Source organism: Syzygium oleosum, unplaced genomic scaffold (genome assembly GCF_021117445.2).
Source record: "Syzygium oleosum isolate NSW1041296 unplaced genomic scaffold, Sole_v2.1 Sole_v2.30, whole genome shotgun sequence".
Classification (NCBI taxonomy): domain Eukaryota; kingdom Viridiplantae; phylum Streptophyta; class Magnoliopsida; order Myrtales; family Myrtaceae; genus Syzygium; species Syzygium oleosum.
This window is the reverse complement of record NW_026607514.1, coordinates 114396-134287: the sequence shown is the minus strand read 5'-3', so window position 1 is coordinate 134287 and position 19892 is coordinate 114396. Positions and strand designations below refer to the sequence as shown.

At 42.6% G+C, this 19892-nt stretch overlaps 3 protein-coding genes and 1 pseudogene across 4 annotated transcripts in view; all 4 read left to right on the top strand.

The window, feature by feature from the left end:
- Positions 1-12669, top strand: part of LOC115666269 (disease resistance protein RUN1-like) — a 34426-nt gene extending 21757 nt beyond the window's left edge. Inside the window, exon 7 of the mRNA XM_056303969.1 lies at positions 12616-12669. The gene's annotated coding sequence lies outside the window, so the exon portion shown is untranslated. The remainder of the gene's footprint in view (positions 1-12615) is intronic.
- Positions 3354-9197, top strand: LOC115661340 (disease resistance protein L6-like; annotated as a pseudogene).
- On the top strand, positions 9221-12669 carry LOC130135265 (disease resistance protein RPV1-like). The gene is made up of 4 exons (XM_056303968.1): positions 9221-9547; positions 9654-11334; positions 11508-11616; positions 12348-12669. Exons 1-2 carry the CDS (start codon positions 9221-9223, stop codon positions 11058-11060), a joined length of 1734 nt encoding a protein of 577 aa, XP_056159943.1. The 3' UTR covers positions 11061-11334; positions 11508-11616; positions 12348-12669.
- A 2627-nt stretch (positions 12670-15296) lies between these two features.
- LOC130135261 (zinc finger BED domain-containing protein RICESLEEPER 2-like) lies at positions 15297-19872 on the top strand. Of its 2 annotated transcripts, XM_056303966.1 has the most exons (5): positions 15331-15730; positions 15869-16114; positions 16503-16582; positions 18381-18942; positions 19031-19872. In XM_056303966.1, the coding sequence occupies exons 2-5, from the start codon at positions 15928-15930 to the stop codon at positions 19084-19086; spliced, it is 885 nt and encodes a 294-aa protein (XP_056159941.1). In that variant the 5' UTR covers positions 15331-15730; positions 15869-15927; the 3' UTR covers positions 19087-19872. The 2 variants fall into 2 exon arrangements, 1 of the variants encoding a protein (XP_056159941.1); XR_008814719.1 differs by lacking the exons at positions 18381-18942; positions 19031-19872 and adding an exon at positions 16968-17906 and having other exon boundaries at positions 15297-15730.
- Positions 19873-19892: the final 20 nt, after the last annotated feature.

The window sequence follows — 19892 nt, the reverse complement described above, 5'->3', positions numbered from 1 at the left end:
ACTTAAGTGATCGATTAAAAAGTTACATGAGATTTAAGTGAGCACTATACGAAAGTTATGGTACTCAAGTGATCAAAAAAAAGTTATGGCACTTAACTGAGCGTTATACGAAAGTTATGACACTTGTGATGTCCTTTTTCTCTCTTCATGTGCTTGATGGTTTGCTTTTGTTTATTGCGCAGCAGAGCCCATGATTTTTAACCCCATTTCAGAAGCTTAAGTTTTGGTGGTACTAAGAAGATAGGTGGAAATGAATTTGTTCCATTTTGGGCCATTGATGTCTCATCTCAGTCAATGGATGAAAGAAGGAAGAATCAAAGAGCCAATGTACCATAGATATTCCATTTATCTTAATATTGCTCTAGAATATACACTTGGAGAGCACCAAGGTGCCTTTGATTTGTGTGGTTTTCCATCTTATAATTACAAGTTCGATCCTCAGAGGAAGCAGGGGAGAAGAAAATGGATCTTGGCTATGTTGATGTATATTCCAAGTAACAAATGGCTTCCACGTATCAATTTCAACTCTCCTCCAACCCTTGATGAGACTAATGTTAGGATTACATTGATAATATACTTGCGGGTTCACATTTATGGATAGTGGCTTGTGTTGGCTAGCTCACTATGTTTGATTTATAGAAAAAATATAATTATAAAACAATAACATTACCACATATGCTATCAGATCCATATGAGCTATTTAGAGTCAATAGACAAATTGAGGAGCCTGACGTATACCGACTTAACGCAACATTGTCGGACATACCGAGTCCCACGTAAAACACAAGTTTTAGTATAATTACTATATTGTGATTAATTTTCTCTATCACATCACTAATAAATTAATTTTATACAATGTTTTCAAGATAAATAATGGTCTCTCGTCTCGCAATATAGTTAAGCAAACAAGATGATGGAAGGCTTTGACAGTCAAAGTCTTTGACTTGCTTTCAATCGCCGGAGTCTTCCTTGCATGTTCCCTTTTCTTTCGAGTAGGTTTTGTCAGCTTTTGCCATATCACGTTCTTTGCAATTAAGCAAGTGAGATGGTGGAAGACTTTTGACTTGCTTTCCCACGCGAGTCTCTTTCTTTCTTTCTTTCAATCGAGTAGGTTTTGTAGGCTTTTGCCTTTTCCCCTTCTTTAGTCGGAAGAAAAGAACAAGAAAATGCAAAGAAGCAAGCAAGAAAGTAGAAGACTTTGATTTGGGACCTGTGTGCTGTCCAGACAATTAATCAATCAAGATTAATTTAAACTCGATAATTTGCCGCCTCCTCTCATTACCTTCTTTTAAAATTTTAATTTAAAATTTGAGATAAGTGAGTTGCAATTTTAAGATTTGGAATAAAATATATCAAGCAATTATATCATAATTAATAAAATAATTCGTATTGGGAACTTTGCAAATCAATCCATTTTGTAATTCGAAAACATACTGTTTGTGGCAATCTACGTTCACTCCATTACAAAAATTGATTATCTAAGTCAAGCTATTTTCAATGCAATGATCTTATTTTGAGTAGGATGCTAGATATATATATTTGATTCGATTTTGTGTAATCTTTATTGATATGATCCACGATTTGTCGAATCTCACAAATATTCGAAATATTGTCAGCGTCTTTTATGTGGCTATCTTTATGTTTAAGGTGTGGTATCATATATCTTTCCATATTTCATGTGACAGATGATTGGGGACAAGGATGGCAATGCTGATTGGCAGTATGGTGGGGGGAGAGAAAGAGAGAGAAATGATGTGGTAAAATAAAAGATATTTCATGTGACAGTTGTATCACATGGTGTGATAAACCAATGCAAAGTATATATTTTTAATATTTCAATACCCGTTAGAATGACTTGGACATTACATGGACAACATGGATTGATCGATTATATCACATCCGTCATGTGATCGATGCATAATATTACTTTCACTTTGTATCCTAATTTCACTTTATATCCACTATTTTTATGGCTATGAATCTCTGATTTAAAATATTGTATTAGATGAATGGGACATGGAAACTCCTACAACACATTGATTGATCAATGAAATTTCTGGGAAACTTCTGGGATGACTTGCAAACCGTGGTCTACTTTTCGGCATGTCCTTTAAATGTGACTAGTGGGCAAGAATTTCTTGAACAAGTTTGGAAACCGCGTCTGGGGGAGACTTTTCAATGAGGGTCCCTCCTCTTCTCTCAATGCAAGATGGACGACTCCGATTCAAATTATTTAAGTCGAACGCGGTTTATGAATCTCTTATTTAAATTTTGCTATTAAATGAGTGGGACATGGAGTACGTTTTGTAGGCTTTTGCCTTTATCCCCTTCTTTGGTTGGAAGAAAAGAACAGGAAAATGCAACGAAGCAAGCAAGATAGTAGAAGACTTTGACTTGGGACTTGTGTACTTTCCGGACAATTAGCCAATCAGAATTAATTTAAATTTGATAATTCATCGCCTTATCTTAAAATTTAAGATAAGAGAGTGGCAATTTTAAAATTTGGAAAAAGTATATTAAGCTGCTCATGGTTAGATCATAATTAATAAAATAGTTTGTACTGAGAATTTTGCAAATCAAAAACATATTGTTCATAGCACTCTACATTCACTCCGTTACTAAATCTGATTATCTAATATGTTTCACAGCTTAATTTCTAAACTCAAGTTGGTTTCATTTTGAATGGGATACTAGATATATTTGAGTTGATTTTGTGTAATCTTGGTTGATACGTTCCTTGATTTGTCGAATCTCCATATATTCAGAACATTGTCGGCGTCTTTTATATGATTATGTTTAAATTTGTGATATCATATATCATTCCATATTAGTTTGGGATTTAGATCCATATAAAAGGTCATCAAATTTGTTTGGGATCTAGCTCTATATACTATAAATTATTATTTGAAAAGGTAGGACATAGTGAAGCCTTCAAAGTTTGTCACGTTTTATTATAACTAAGTAATAGTGTGAATGATTATTTTCAATCTCTTATACTATTTAACTGCTTTTATTGGTAACACCAGCACTTCATAAAGTGATGTAAGAATTTGACACATATATGATAATTTTAATTTTAAAATTGTTATTAAATGAATGGGACTGGAAACTTTTAGCGTGACAACTCATTGATTGATCAATGGAAACTTTTAGGAAACTTCTCGGATGACTCAAGGTGTTGACTATATTGACTCAAGATATTCGAAGTCCAGTGCATTTTTTCCCTACCCCATGTCGCAGACTGAGAGAGCTTATCATATTGACAGCCCTTGCTCAGATCCAAGCACACCCAAAGCAAACTTCCGTGAGAGATAAGAAAGGATTTGATACCTGTGGTGTTTAGAGATCTTACAATGAAGAAAGGGACGAATTCACGGGCATCATCCGGACCTTCGTATGAGGTTTTTTAAAGTTTTCGAGGAGTAGATACCCGTTATGGATTCACCGATTGTCTTTACCATGGCATGGTTGATGCTGGGTGTCACGCCCCGCACCCTACGAGCGCGCGGTCATCCCTTGGTGGTCGATCATTGAACGCGACGTCCCAGGACGCGTCGCCGACCCAAATGAAACACCCAACAATAAAAGCAAGCGGAAGCGAAACTAATTAACCCAGACAATAAACAACGACAAAGGGATAGTGCGAAACAAAAATTTCATACCATCATAAAATAGTCACTATACAAAACGATAACTCGGGCTACCAATTTAGAACCACAGTTTTCAAAAGGGGGCGGTGGTTGACAAACTTATCTCCTCTACAATAGGTACTCAAAAGACAGGGTAAATGATCTATTCTTCAATCCCTGTGGTGCTCTGGCGGCGTCTCCGAATCGATTACGGTCGCGGATCTGAAATGGTTATATAATAACCGTGAGAACGAGTCTCAATAAGCAACCCCCTAAATCCCACGTAGGCCAATGCGTACCCAGACAAGTCATACATGCAATCTACCCCATAACATATAAAATTCGCATAATTGTACTTACCTCGTCATCAAGTCCATGCCAACTCTACACGTTGGTCGTCACGTGATAAGGCAATAATATTAATTAAATAACACATCGCAAATCGCTCAAACACCAACCACGCTTTCACTCAATCACTCCAACTAATTCAACCAGTCAATTCAATCACACTCAATTCGCATGCGTGGCCGAGCAACTTTCTCACGACCTCCCAGGTCCTTTCACACGGCCCGCGTCAACACGCCTCGAGGCCAGCCCTCAGATCAAGCCGGGCTCAGTCCCGCGTAACCACGCCTCAGGACATTTCTCTCGACCCGCGTAACCACGCCTCAGGTCCTTACTTGCCTTTCTAGCCACACCCGCGTAACCACGCCTCAGGTTGGCAGCCCTCAGATCAAGCCGGGCTCAGTCCCGCGTAACCACGCCTCAGGACATTTCTCTCGACCCGCGTAACCACGCCTCAGGTCCTTACTTGCCTTTCTAGCCACACCCGCGTAACCACGCCTCGGGTTGGCGGCCACTCGAGATCAAGCCGGGCTTCGTCCCTCACTTTGGACATTTCACACTTTCCCACGACCCGCTCTCTGCGCCTCAGGTCAGCCCTCAGATCAAGCCGGGCTTTTCTCATGCACATGCACCACAATACAAAATTCACCATGCTCTTAGTCATATAAATCAATTTCAATCACCACCCTTTCACCAATGTCAATCTAGCACGCCACATCAGTCAACTCAATTCATGCTCCCCACATCAGTCCACCGACCCGACATTCATGTCGGCACATTCAATTAATTCAATTCACCCACAAGCGCCACAACCATTCAGTCAGGCATATTTATCTCAGTAAATCACTAAATCAGCCGCACAATTATCGCCACAATAATTCACCAATTAAGCACAATCAGTCTAATTAGCCCACACCTAATTAAAGTCCTAAGCCGGTACTAAATTTCACCCTAAACAAGTCTAAAAATACCCAAAGTACTAGGTAGGGTTTAGGAAGTCACTTACTTGGTTTTGGCCCGGAGAAAATCGGCTCGGGCCTAAAATGGCCCTGGTGAACAGTGCCGAACTAGGCGCGGGCACGGGCCAACGGGCGCGGTGGCCGGCCAACGCGGGCACAATGGCCGGACGGCGCGCGCTGGCGCGCGGGCGCGGTGGCCGTGCGGCGTGCCAAGGGGGCGCACGGGCGAACGGACGGGCGACGCGCCTAGTCGGACGGGCGACGCGCTGGTCGGACGGGCACGGCGCGCGGGCGAGCTCGGCCACGGCGCTCGGCCATGGGCACGGCCCTCGGCCACGGGCACAAGGCTCGGCCACGGGCTCGAGGAACGGGCACGGCGACGGGCGCGCGGCTTGGTCGCGTGGGCGGCAGCCGGCTACGGCTGGGGCTGGGCGGTCGGGCGCGGCGACGGCGGCGGCGAGCGAGCGGCGGCGGCGGCGGCGCGGCGGCGACGTGCGGCGGTGAGCTGAACGGGGGAGAAAGAGAATGAGCGGGGGTGAGGGTGAGGTGAGGAGAGAGGATCGGGGCGAGGGGAGAGGTGGCGGACCGGATGAGTGGCTGGCCGGCCAGGCGATGGAGGAGCCGGCCGCGGCGGCGCAACGACGGGGGCACGGCGGGCGGCGACGTGGCGGCGACTCGCGCGCGGCGGTGGACGGCACGGGGCGGTCGAGCTCGGGTCGGCGAGCTCCCGTGCACGAACAAACGAGCGGCGAAGGCGACGGGCCGAGGTCCGCGGCGGCGAGGCGCCAGATGACGAGAGCGGAGCAAGGCGGCCCAGGGCCGGGCAACGCCGGCCGAGACAGAGCGATGGCGGCGAGCCGAGCTCACGCGTTCGGGAGGAGGAGAAGGCGAGGGTCGGGCGAGGCTACCGGGCGACACGGCTGCGCGACGACGGCGCGGGGAGGACGGCGGCATCGGCGGCTGGTGGGGTGGCGTTGGACGGAGGCGGAACGGCCGTCGAACGGCGGTCGGCGAGCAGGGCACGGCGGAGCAGAACCAGACGCCCGCGAGGAACAACGAAGAAGAAGAAGAGAAGAAAGAAAAGAAAAGGAAAAAGGAGGAGAGAGAAAAGAGAGAGGGATGGGTCTGCATGGCTTAATGGGGGAGGGGACGTGCACGCAAGGGGGGGGCAGACGCGGCGCAGAGGAGAGAGAGAGAGAGAGAGAGAGAGAGAGAGAGAGAGAGAGAGAGAGAGAGAGAGAGAGAGAGAGAGAGAGACGTGCGCGAGAGGGACGTTGCACGGGGGTGGGTGGCGCGGCGCGAGAGGAGAAAGGAGAGAGAAAGAAAAAGCTAATATTTATCCTCGAGCGCGAACCAACGGACACGGTTCAAACTAAATATTATTCTAACTGTCGCGATTCAAACCCGGAAAAAGATCTAACTGTCCCCGAAAAATCCCAAACAATAATATAAGACAACGGGCCAAAATAAAATAACTCGAAACACACTACGAGGGAGGTCTACCAGTCCAAATTCGCACCCGGTCCAAAAATCCACTTTCTCACTATTCCTAATCACCTCGACGCTGGCCACAATAATATCGACACCGTCCAATTTATTTCGTCCCGAAGCTCTCGAAAATCGACTGCCAAGGTCAGGGTCTAAATAACGGCCAAATTCGATCGAATGCGATTCTAGCGAAATCTCAAGGTTTAAAAATAATAACCGGGAGTGATCAGTTCCCGGGCGAGATTTTTACTATAAGCGCACTGACGAAATACCCGTTTTATAAATCCCAAAAATGGGCCAAAATTCGGAATGTCACACTGGGATTATCGTCTTTAGGGACAATGAATCCCTCCATGTTGGTAAGGAAATTGGTGGTGAACTTCTACAAGCAATTGAGAACTCCAAGATCTACGTTCCCATATTCTCCGAGAATTATGCTTCGAGTGACTGGTGTCTCCGAGAGCTCGCATACATGGTCGAGTGCACCTCGAAATCGAATGGGAACAAAGAGATTCTGCCGATTTTCTTGAACGTGGAACCTGTTGATGTCAAGCTCAAAACAAATTTGTACAGACAAACTCTTTCAAAGCGCCAGAAGACGTCGTGCACGGAAGCAGAGTCATGGGAAAAGGCTCTCATGGAAGTGGGCAAGATAAAGGGATGGAACTGGAAGAAAAATGAAGGGTAAATATCTTGAACTTTTCAACTGTCATATGTAGATTATGTTTTCCTATTGAAAATATAGTTTATTCATCTAGTCAATTCCATGGAGTTTAAATAGTGGTTGGCGGCCATTGCCGCTAGTGCTATCGGCCACTAATTCTCACTGGCAGTGGCCAATAGTGGCTGCTATCGGCAGTATCGCCGCAATAGCTCCAGTCAATGGCACTATTGCGGTGGTAGCGCACCCTTCTCATCCTGATTCTCTCTCTCCTCTCGCTCTCCGTCTCTGACACGGTAGCCACGGACAATAATAGATCTCCGAGCAGCTCCACCAAGCTGTCGGCTAGCCACCGCAGCAGCTTGTCCGTCAGTTGCCACCACTTCTTCGTCGCCAACCCAACACCAAGCCACCAAAAGCCTCCGAGTCATCTGGCCCCCACACTTCTCTGTCTCACTCACTGTGGCGAACCGGATCCAGGATCTGGACGTAGAGTTTGATGCCACCGAGCCCATATCCGGCATAGCTAACCATGGGTGACCCCAAATCTGGTGTCACCCAAGGCCGATGACACCATCCCGGCGGTCGCAAGGCCATGACCCACGTGACGTGGAGAATTGAGGCAAGGCCGAGATGGGGGGTCAACGGAGTGCAGAGGGCAACGACACCGAAACGCAATGGTGACGGCGCAGGAGGCATTCTGGTGCAGGAGACGAGCGATGCCAACGGCGGCATGGAAGTGGCAGGGGCCGACAGTGATGGTGACTGAAGTTGGGGAGCATAGAGAGATTGGCAAAAATCAGAATCGTATTGGCGTCTAGATTTTTTTTGTGTAATTTCCTTAACATGTGAGGGCAATTTAGTCACTTTGGGAGTAATTTTACAATATAAAAGTTATCCCTAACATGGTTGTTACCTTATGGCAGCCAAGGAGATCTGATACGTTCCGTAATTCGAACGGTTTCGATTAAGCTGAAGGTTGCACATGAAAAAGTGACTGAACATCTTGTCGGAGTTGATGATCGTGTAGAAGCTATAATCAAAATGCTGGATGTGGGATCTAATAGCGTACGATTTCTCGGAATCCATGGAATGGGCGGTGTTGGCAAAACAACCCTTGCTCAGGTCGTCTTCAACACACTATCTTCTAGCTTTGAACGATGTTGTTTCCTTGCAAACGTTCGAGAATCATCAAAAGGCAATGATGGTCCGGTAAATTTGCAAAAACAATTGTTATCCAAGCTCGCTGGTTCTCGCTCTATCGATGAAATTTATCACGTGAATGATGGGATCAAAATTATAGAGAAAGGATTACTTAGAAATAAAAAAGTACTCATTGTTATTGATGACGTGGATGAGAAAGAGCAACTGAAAAGTCTTGCAGAAAAAGGTAATTGGTTCGGTTCTTGTAGCAGGATTCTCATAACTACAAGGGACAAAAGTGTCCTAACCGAAGGCCCAAATGTTTCGACTTACGAAGCATGTGAACTGGAATTTGATCATGCTCTTAAGCTTTTCAGTAGGCATGCCTTCAATAGAGACTCTCCACCAGATCATCGTGTCTCCCTTTCCGAAAAAATTGTCCATACTTTGGGAAAGCTTCCTTTAGCTCTTGAGATTACAGGTTCATTTCTTGTCGGTAAATCCGAAGAACTTTGGATCAACACATGGGAAAAGCTACAAGAAGCTCCTCCCAAGGATGTCCAAAAGAAATTGATGATAACTTATGAAAGGTTAGATCCTGCAGAAAGGGAAATATTTCTGGATATAGCTTGTTTTTTTGTTAATGAGGATATAACATACCCTTTCTATATGTGGAATGACTATAAATACCACCCACACGTTGCCATTGATGTCCTTGTTCTCATGTCCTTGATAAAAATCAAAGAAGATAGCACTTTCTGGATGCATGACCAAGTGCGGGACCTCGGAAGAGAAATTGTCCGTCAAGAGAATTTCAAACATCTTAGCGAGCGTAGCAGAGTGTGGAAATGTGAGGAAGCGTTGGGCATTGTAAAGTCGAAAGAGGTAAAAAGGGGAATGACAATTTATTTTCCTGCGAATAATTCTAGACTATTCTTGCAAAAGGAAAAAATTATCGCTAGTAACGCTTAAAATTGTTTGCTTTTGACCTTCACATGTGGATTTTTTTGTGTTTCCATTGTCAGGGAAGTAGGAAAATAGAAGCACTGTCAGTTGCAAAACGTGGATTATATCAATTTTATCTTCATGAAACTCTGAAGAACGATGAATTTGCTAATTTACCAAACTTAAGGTTCTTTCGAGGGTATGAGGTTTCCCTTGTTGGAGACTTCAATAATCTTCTCACCAGTTTAAGATGGCTTTATTGGCGATATTGCCCTTCCAAGTTTGAGGCAACAAACTTTCATCCGACTAATTTAGTCGTTCTTGAGCTTTCATGGGGCCATATTTCGGAGGAATGGATTGGCTGGGACCAAATCAGAGTATGATACGAGTCATGCTCCTTGCAAAAACATATCGTTTCTTTTGTCTTCTTTTTTTCCTACATGTCATTTGTTAATATATATATCTTATCAAATTGTTTTGCAGGAGGCCAGAAAACTAAAAGTACTAGATCTCAGCTATTGTAAATACTTACAGAGAACACCTGATTTATCTACGTGGGTGTATTTAGAGAGATTGGTTCTTAAAGGTTGTGGCAACTTAATTGAAATTGACCCATCCATTGGTAAATTAAAGCGCCTTACTGTTTTGAACTTGGATGGATGTAACTTTCTTCGAGAGTTGCCCGAAGAAATAGGTTGTCTACAAGCTTTGACAGAGATTGTCATGCCTAATACGCTACATAAACTTCCGGAGACGTTTGGTAATTTGCAGTCATTGTTGACCTTCGATGTACCAAATAGGCAAATCAACAAATTGCCATACTCGATTGGAGGGCTGGTGAAAATTAGGCAGTTGAATTTATCTGGGTGTACATACATAAAGGAACTTCCAGATTCGGTTGGGAAATTACAATCATTAGTCGAGTTGGATTTGTCATCGACAAGTATTGGTCACCTACCCGATTCAATCGGCAATCTAAAGCAACTGAAGGTACTAAGGATGAGAAGCATAGGAGGGATAACAAAATTGCCAAGTGCGATTGGGCTGGTGGAGAAGCTCGAAGAGTTGGATGCTCAAGGATGTTGCAGCTTGACCGGCGAAATCTCCAAAGAAATTGGGAGACTGTCCCGTTTGAGGATCCTAGACTTGTCAAACACACGTATATCCGGATTACCCACCACAGTGAGTCACCTCTCTAATCTCCAAATACTTAAGCTAGAAAAATGTCCCGAGCTGAAACAATTGCCGGAGCTTCCCCCAAGTTTGACTTGGCTGATATGGATCCCTTTTTATAGCCTGTTTTACCAATCGAGAATTGGTGCCCTATCTCAACAGGGAACACTTGTCAACACTCTTCCCACTAGCATCGGTACCCTATCTCAGCTTAAAATACTATCATTGTCCTGCAAATACGTGCAATTCCTCCCCCGGCTCCCGTCTAGTTTAAGAGAGTTACGACTTCAAGAGCTGGCCACCACACAATCACCTGATTTTTCCAATTTGAAAAACTTGTCAATCTTGACATTCTATCAATGTTCGCTAAAACTCTCGAGTGTATTTGATGCGGAGTCGGAGGAACTCCGTGTGGAGCTCTGTAAGCTTATAAAACTGGACTCACCGTTGCAGCCGGAAATGAAAAGATTGAGATTATTAGTGATGGATAGATGTGAGTTCCTTCCAGAAGTACTTGATCTGTCGCGCATGAAGAATCTATACAAGGCAAGTCTGACACTTTGCCGTTCATTAGTCGAGATTCGTGGCCTTGAAGAATTGGGATCCCTTCGCTCCTTATTAGTCGTCGGTTGTTCCTCCCTAGAGAGGATGTCAGACCTATCGAAATTGAAAGAGCTACGTGAGCTCATGGTAAAATATTGTCGTAATCTAAAATGAGTGCAAGGTCTAAACCACTTGGGGCCTTTAAAGGAGCGGAGAATCTATGGTGATGGAGAGTTTCGGGGGTGATACCTCAAACGCTGCCGCCGCGTCTGCCGTCATACACAAAATTCCCATTGGCGGCTCCGATTCCTAGATCCGCTGCATTCTCCGGCGGGTCACCGCGTCCTCCACCCCTGCTTCTGCCTCCGCCATCATCGCCTCTAGGAGCCCCTTGGCGGGTGCTGGTTGGAATATGGCAACACCAATTTCGCACCATAACTTGCAACTGGTAATTCTAAAATTGCACACCAAATGCTTGCGCAATTGCCTCTTTCCCTGTTCGAATCTGGATATGTAGTTTTGTTACGGTGGTTTGATGGGTGAAGTTTCTGGTGTTGAGCTAAATGGGAAAACTGTGCGAATGGACATCTTGGTTTTGATTTGATTTGATTTGGTCTGCAGAGGGTGGTAAAAAACCCACATTTCAAGAGAAGTTTGTGTTCACGCTCGTTGAAGGGCATAGGTAGTTGAATCTTGCGGTGTGGAACGGCAATATCCTCACTTTGGGCATGTACGATCCATTGAATCTATTCCTCTTTTCTTTTGCATGTAGAATTATGGATAAGGTTCAAAAGCAAAATAATAAAAAAAGAAAATGTTAGAAGATAGAGTACATAAGATGACCTTTGTGTAAGAACAGTGGTGTGGTTTCTCTATTTCACTCATTTGCAATAATAATGCTAGGTTCTAACTTTACTTTCAAAATTACATGCTGACTGCCAAATTATTGTTGTTGTCATCGTCATTATCATCATTAGTAGGTTTGATCGCTTGACCAATTTGCTGGAAACTTGGGTGCTTCATAATAGTGGCTGCATTTTCCATGTCCATTTTAGTTAGTCATTTGTGTGTTAGGGCTTGGCATGTCATATTTGCCAACTTTTATTGTTTTATTGTCTATGGATATACTATATTTTGTTTTCAGGTGAAATATGAGCTATTTGAGAATATTGGGAGTATTTATTCCTTTCAGAAGTAAAATTCTTGCACAATTTAGTTGTCCCAGTAGTGACCATTGCTGGCAATACACTAGCTCTTCTAGCTAGATTCTAATACGGTCAATTTTGCAATGGACCAAGTAGAATACTTGTCTTGGTGTGAGAACAAGCCCTTGGATTTTTCCTTTTTATTTTCAAGAATATAGTTGGGCACTTACTAATATTTGATCCGACAACTTTGAGATTGAAACATATTGACATGTCCAACCAATTCTGTAAGAATGACATGGACTATTTCCTGCAGCTGAAGTAATGGAGTCTTTACAATTTCCCAAGGGTGTGGGACGGGTGTTGTTCAGAATCCTACATACTGCCAGGTAAACTTCGGTTCCTAAGCATCCTTTTGTGGGTCATGGTAAGCTGAACTAATGTGGGATTTCCAAATTGTTGGAAATCATGTCACCCATGCATGTGCTATTGGAGCACTCATCTGAGTATTTTAGTATACTGTGGTACTAGTGAGTACTATGATTAGAAGGACGAATTAGATTTGTGCTATGTTTTGTTCTCAGATGGCTTATGTACAAAAAAGAGTTCGACACGAGCCATGTGGAATTCGTGAGAGATGGAGCAAAATGGTTGGTAGAGAACATAGAAATTAAACTTGGTAGGATTCATCCCTTTTTATTATTCTGATGCAATCTTAGTGAGAAAGCTCTTTTTCTCTTTTCTTTTTTTCTTTTTTGTTTGTGTGTGTTTGGTGGTTTGCTTCATTTTCATCTTATCTTCACCTTTTACCAAGACTCACTGATTTATAGTGTACTTCATGATGTTTCCTAATCGTTACCCAGAAACCATGTTAGGATATATTTCTCCGTTAGGTAGCTACCTTTTCTATTACCACCAATTTTTACTTGCAGCTTCACTACAAGCAAATGTTATTTTTCTTAGGCATGGCAACAAATGCATACTTTCATCTTATTTGATTTTCTCCTTGCCGACACATGAGTCGTAGTATGGTGCTGTAATAACTGTCAACATGAACACATGATATTCGGTTGATCTCTAAAGACATGGTTGTGTAAGAAAACGCTCAAGCATATGTTGCTATCAGGCTTTTTGAGCACTACACAGGTTCAATTTTCACTAAACCTCCCTCTTGAGAAATAGTGCAACTTGATCATCTATTTTCTTTCTTCTTCTGCAACTTGTAGATTATTACATGTCTGAGATTGAGATGCAATCTTGCATGACATAGTCTGTGCTATTCGATGCATGAATTGATTACCTGTCTGTTACCTCATATGATCATTTGATCCCATCCCATCGTATCTTCCTCGAAAGCTGGGTAAGAAATTGATTTGACGTATGACAAACTTCCCCATCAAAGTTAAGGATGACCATGTTTCATTGCTGAATTGCCATCTTAGACCTAAACTAGTGTTGGTGATTTTGCCCGGATTTCACATCGTTGCATTCTCATATGAAGTCTAGGTTCAAGAAATTGACACTACAGTAAAGCTGCAAGAAATTATTCTTGTTGAGGGCTTGAAACTCGAAGATGTACCCATAGGAGTGTATACAGTCCATGTCTGCCTTTGAGATTACTTGGTGCAAAAGGATCACGTATAAGATGCATGCTTATCAAATAACTTCTCCGAGTTTTGTTCTATTTGAGGAGAATTAATTAGACGACTGTTTTATCTATTATCATCATCACACGAGATCAACTTATCCCTGATTGGTTACCATAGAGGTGTCAATTGAAGATTCTTTTGTTGTTTTCGTGACTTTGCATGTGATAATGCCAGGTGCTAACAATATTTCTTCTTTTGTTCCAGGGGAGAGTAGGAGTTATCAAAAGTGCCAAGTGAGAAAGGCATTGCACGCACGTTCTCCTCAGAATTCAAATTTACTTTGACGGGACACGTTTTGCAGAGATTGTGGAACTTTAGCGATCATTTGAATATGTAATATTACTACTATAGGCAAAGCAAAGGCTATGGTTATGTTTACATAGATATTGTTATGCTTTCAAAATAAGACTCATTTGGATTGTTTCTCATGTTTCTTCTTTTCTGTTAATAAAGAGCTGCTGAGGATTGACTTCATTTGAACATATACTTGATGAGGCCCGCCGAAATTGGTTATAGTGACTCATGAACAGAAGCCTTTGAGAATCTGTTTGGCTATTTGAGAGCAGTTCTCTCCGGTAGAATTGTACATGACAAGGGCAAAAAAAATCATTTTTTCAAGTCTTTCCTATATTTATTTGCAGATATTTTTGTACATGACAGGCGTTTCTGGCGTGGTTTTAGATTGATTTGGCATTAGGATACGCCATTCTCTAGTGTTCTCTTGGTTGAGGTCTTATGGGGGCTGAAGTTTGCTTATATCACTGCAGTTCGATTTTTTTTTCCCTTCTTTTACTGTCCGGTATCTTCTGCGTTCTTGTGAACTATTTGATTGAGCTAATAGGGGTCTAATCTGACTATGTCCAAGTTTGGCTTGGTCTTACTAGTCATTTCCTGATTCACATTACCCTTTGACTATAACAATACCCGAAGATAGTGTTGCTCAAAGTCTTATCCAGGCTACTTTTTCTGCACCTTCAACAAGTAGCTTCTTTACATGTCCACTGTTGAAATATTGCGCCAACCTAATTTTCTCTCTTCTTTTATACTTCACTAACTGCATCTTGTTTTGTTCGGAAACCTTCATACAATCACAGGAGCACTTGGCACTAGGGGTGTCAGAACCGAACCGGAAAACCGAACCGAGATACGAACCGAACCGAACCGATCCGAAAATTTCGTGCATTTCGGTTCGGATCATCAAAATTAACCATTTTTTTTTCGGTTCGGTTTATTTCGGTTCGGTTCGGATCAGTTCGGATCGAACCGAACTGAAATAAACACTCTTCCTCTCGCCGAGACCATCCTCATTCCTCACGGCCCTCCACACCCTTCCTCTCGTCGCCGTCCCTGCTCTTCTTCTTCTTCCTCCCCATTGACTCGCTGCCGCCGCCGCCGCCGCCGCCGCCGCCGCCGCTGTTGCCGGTGACGACACTCATCTCTCTCGAACCCTAAACGCGGAACCGAACCTGTACGTCAAGCACTACAAGGGCGTCAATGGCCTCGAGAAGGTCGTCCTCCGAGAAGTCCGTGGCTGTTCCGCCGAGGTATCCGATCGATTCGCCCCCCGCCCCCCTCCACCCCATCGCTCGCGTCTCTATGAACTCTCATTGTTTCCAGGACGGGGTTTTGGGTCGTTCTCCGTTTCTGCTCGCGTTTTTTTCCCGTCGGAATCTTATTTTTTGCATTCTTGAGCTCCGGGAGCGCGGTGGAGTTTTAGGAGGTGGTCAGATCGAGCGCAATGGGCGTTGGATTTGGAGGCTTCAGATGTGGATTGGTCGGTTGGACGGGCCGATTCGTGCGTTCTCTCTCCATTTCTCGCAGATTGCGCGCGGTCGTGTCGTGATTCTGCGTGTTCTTTTGGTTTTTTCTTTTTTTTTGTATTGATGGTCCTCTGTGGTTGTGCTGTGCGATTTGATTTCTGGTGCGTTCGAGGCGGGCCGTTCCCTCGTGTAGTAGTAATTCAGCTATTATCGGCCTTTGACTGTAATTGCTCTTCGGTGAATGGTTTGTATGAGGAGGCGTTTGTGTTTTTCAACAACATGAATTCGAGGTCTGGTACGAGGCCTAATACGCTGAGAGTTATTAGTGTTTTGCCGGTATGCGCCGGTGTTTTGGCGGGGGCGTTGTACTCTTCAATTGTGTTAAAGGCACCTTTGTCTATCTGAGTTTCATTAGGTACCTGTCAGAGTTTGAGGTTTGAGTGAAATTTTCAGTGTTCAAAATGAAAGCTGCAAAGCATGTGGGTCCATGAAATGTTGCTCACTTGTTTTTGTTCAAATTGGAGCAGTTCCTTCCAACTGGCAGAGGCATGGATATGACAGGCCTATTTACACAAATATTCAGTACCCATTTCCACTTGATCCTCCAAACGTTCCTTTGGAAAATCCAACTGGTTGCTACAGGACATATTTCAGCATCCCTAATGAATGGAAAGGTATTAGTTGTTTGAATGCTCTACATGTTATATGTTTAGCTACTCTGAAGCTGGTCTGCTCAAATGAAATAACAGAATGTTACTGCTCATATATTTGAACTGTACTTCCGTTTGTTGTTTCACACCTGTATTCTCAGGGCATTGCTTGATATCTTCTGATGCTTTATTTGTGTATGTCTCATAATTGTTAAAGATTACTGCTTGGTGATAGAATCCACATGGAGAACTACTGAGTATGTCTGTACCATGTTAGCTAGCTCCTGTATTCATGTGGATCACGAGAATGCTGAATGACATCTAAAAGTTATGGTTTAAATTTCATACGCTCAACTTGAGCGGCTCAAGTGATTAGAGACCTAATAAGCTGAGCGTTGCTACATGAATGCAGTTGTTGCACGCCATGAAGCTGGTCATGCAGTGGTAGGCACTGCTGTAGCAAATCTGCTTCCTGGACAGCCACGGGTTGAGGTATATTCTAGCTATGACTTAGCTAGTCCTGGTCTTTTTGTCAGGGCCTTTGCTGTCGTGAAAATTGCATGGTTATACGTGGTGCCTAAGAATTTGATTGTTCTGCATATGCAGTGGGTTTTCTTTCTTAATATTGTTTAGTTTTTTCAAGCGAAGTTTTTAGGGAAAATTTAAAATGACGGTTTTCAGAATGGAGTTATATTTTGAGATCATGTTTTGCTGGTCACTAATGGGTTATATAGGCTGTATGTTTCTGTTTTTGCCCTTCGCCTTATCTTTTTTCTTTTCTTTATGGTACTTTAATGGCCACCCCTTCTATTAAGTATTTGCTTGTCATACAAAGTTTGTTAACTTGACACAGCCACTTGAATTATAATAATTTCAGGTTTTAATTGTCATAGATTGGTAGATGTCTACTTCAATGAGTGAATCTAGTGGCACAAATAGGAGGAGGACGAGATCTTCTGCGTGGGAACACTATAAAAGGACAGAAAACCCAGATAAAGCTGAATGTTTATATTGCGGGGCTATTATTGGTTGTTCTACCTCTCAAGGGACTAGTGCGATGCGTAATCATTTAGGTAGATGTAAGGAATTTCCATATGCGAACATTGAGAAAAAGGCAAAAAAGTGTCTCAGGTCAACTTGATGGGGTTGGTAGTTCTAGGTCATTTGGTCCATGGAAATTTGACCAAGAAACTAGTCGAAAAGACCTAGCAGCAATGTTCATCATTGGTGAATTACCCTTTAAGTTTGTGGAAAATGAGGCATTTCGGCAATTCGTGAGTAGGATCCAGCCGAAGTTTTCAATCCCCTCAAGGAACACATTGAGGGAGGACTGTTATAAGTTTTACTTGGAGGAAAGATGCAAATTGAAAAAATATTTTTTCGATACATCTCCAAGGGTTTGTCTCACAACGGACACGTGGACTTCTTGTCAAAATATGAGTTACATGTGTCTCACTACTCATTTTGTTGATGGTGATTGGAAGTTGCAAAAGAAAATCTTGAATTTTTGTCAAATCCCGGGACATTCTGCTGAAATTATAGGAAAAGCAGTGGAGAAATGCTTGACTAGTTGGGGGATTAGATACGTTTTTTCTATAACCGTGGATAATGCGAGCTCAAATGACTTGGGTGTTCAATACTTGAAAAAAAGACTCCACTCTTGGAACACTCTAATTTTGTCGGGTGAGTTACTCCATGTGAGATTTTGTGCTCACATATTGAGTTTGATTGTGAGAGAGGGTTTGAAAGATATAGATGATTCCATTGTTAGAATACGCTCAGCTGTGCGTTATGTGAGGTCTTCTCCTACGAGGTTGCAACGGTTTAAGGAGTGCATTGAGCTAGAAAACATCGAGTCCAAGAGTCTTGTATGTTTCGACGTGGAGACTCGTTGGAACTCAACATACCGATGTTGGAAGCAGCTTTAAAGTTTCAAAAGGCTTTTATCTTACTAGATATTCGGGATAGCAAGTTTGTTGAAGAGCTTTCCAAGGTGAGGGGGTTGCCTACTAGTGATGATTGGGAATATGCCTATCAATTTCTTCCTTTCTTGAAGTTGTTCTATGATACAACTTTAAAAGTATCGGGTTGTTCTTATGTCACTAGTAATAATATGGCGAAAGATGTCTATGGGATTTTTATGATGATTGAGAGATATTGTGTGAATGAGGATAGGAGTTTGCAGGAAATGGCCAAGAGAATGAAGACCAAATTCAATAAGTATTTTGGCAATGTGAACAACATCAATCTAACATGGTTCATTGCATGCATACTTGACCCTCGACATAAGTGGGAGTATGTGAAATGGATGATTAATCAAGTTTATGAAAGCAAGCGGGCAGAAACTTTACGAGATAAAGTCACATCATCTCTAACGTCATTGTTCGAGCAATACCGCACCGATATATGCCCCCAAAGCAATTTGAGGTCAAAGGGTACAAGGACAATGAACGTGTCAATGTCTCTTGTGGTTGGTGCGGACATTATGACTGCAATGTATCTTAGCCAAACGGGACAAGAATATTTGGAAGAAAAATCCGAATTAGATAAGTATTTGGAAGAAAGATGTGAACGCTATAGCGCTGACTTTGATATCTTAAATTGGTGGAAAGTCAATTCTTCGAGATATCCTATCCTCTCTTCCATTGCTCGAGATATTTTGGCCGTGCCCGTCTCAACTGTAGCATCAGAGGCTGCATTCAGCACAGGAGGTCGTGTACTTGACGTGTTTCGTAGCTCCTTGACCCCAAGCATGGTGGAGGCTCTTATATGTACGCAAGATTGGCTACAATCCACACCACTTTCACTTTCAATTGAGGAGGACTTAGAAGAACTCAAAAATTTTGAGTCAGGTGAGAAAAAATTATCGTAGAATATTTTATATCCTTTAATATTGTAATAGATACTTCAATTCTCATTTTTATTGTGAATTTAATGTAGAGTTGTCAACTGTGACCGCGGAGCTGAACTCGATATTGGTTTCCCTTGATGATTGACGAACAAAAGAGAAGTAGTCATCTCCTTGATGTGTAAAGAAAGCAAGTGAGTACTGGAGATTCTGTATTCTTTTTTGCAGCTAGTCCATTATTCGATTATTTTTAAAAAAGGAAGGCTAAAAAATTGCACATTTCTAATTCATCAACTGAAAAACCAAATCTACAGTGGGGTTGCAGAAAATATTTTGTCTCTCCTGGAGTCAGATGATGCCAATGTACGAATTCATGCTGTGAAGGTGGTGGCCAACCTTACTGTTGAAGATGGATTTCCATTCAAATCTAGTTGGTTTGCATATCCAGCTTCTATTGTAATGAATGCCATTTGAGTGCTATGTTTTGTGCTGTTACTTTCAGTGTTAGTGTCGTTTTAATGTTAGGAGAGATTGTAGGACTGGGATTCCATAAATTAGAACTGTCCACTCATGGTTGTATTATCTACTTGGAAAACCAATGTGTCTTTCACTTGGCCATTTATAAGAGCACTCTAGTCATTAAGATAAAAATCGACATCTCGACAACTTAGTCCCTTCAAGAGTCATTAGAAATTCCTTCCCCGTATTCTCTTCACTCCATTACAACAATTGTTAAAGAAGATTGCCTATTTCTGTCAAAAAACAATCAAGCTGCCAGTTCTACCAAAGAGGGGTCATGGCTTTGATTCTAGTTGTTTGATAGAAATAGGCGACCAATATTGCTAAGTTAGCTTTATTTCTGAAGATGAACAAACTGATTGATGAGAATTTTGAGGTTTTTCAATTGGGGATAATCTGGACAATATTTAGATCTCAACCCTTAGTAATGTTGGT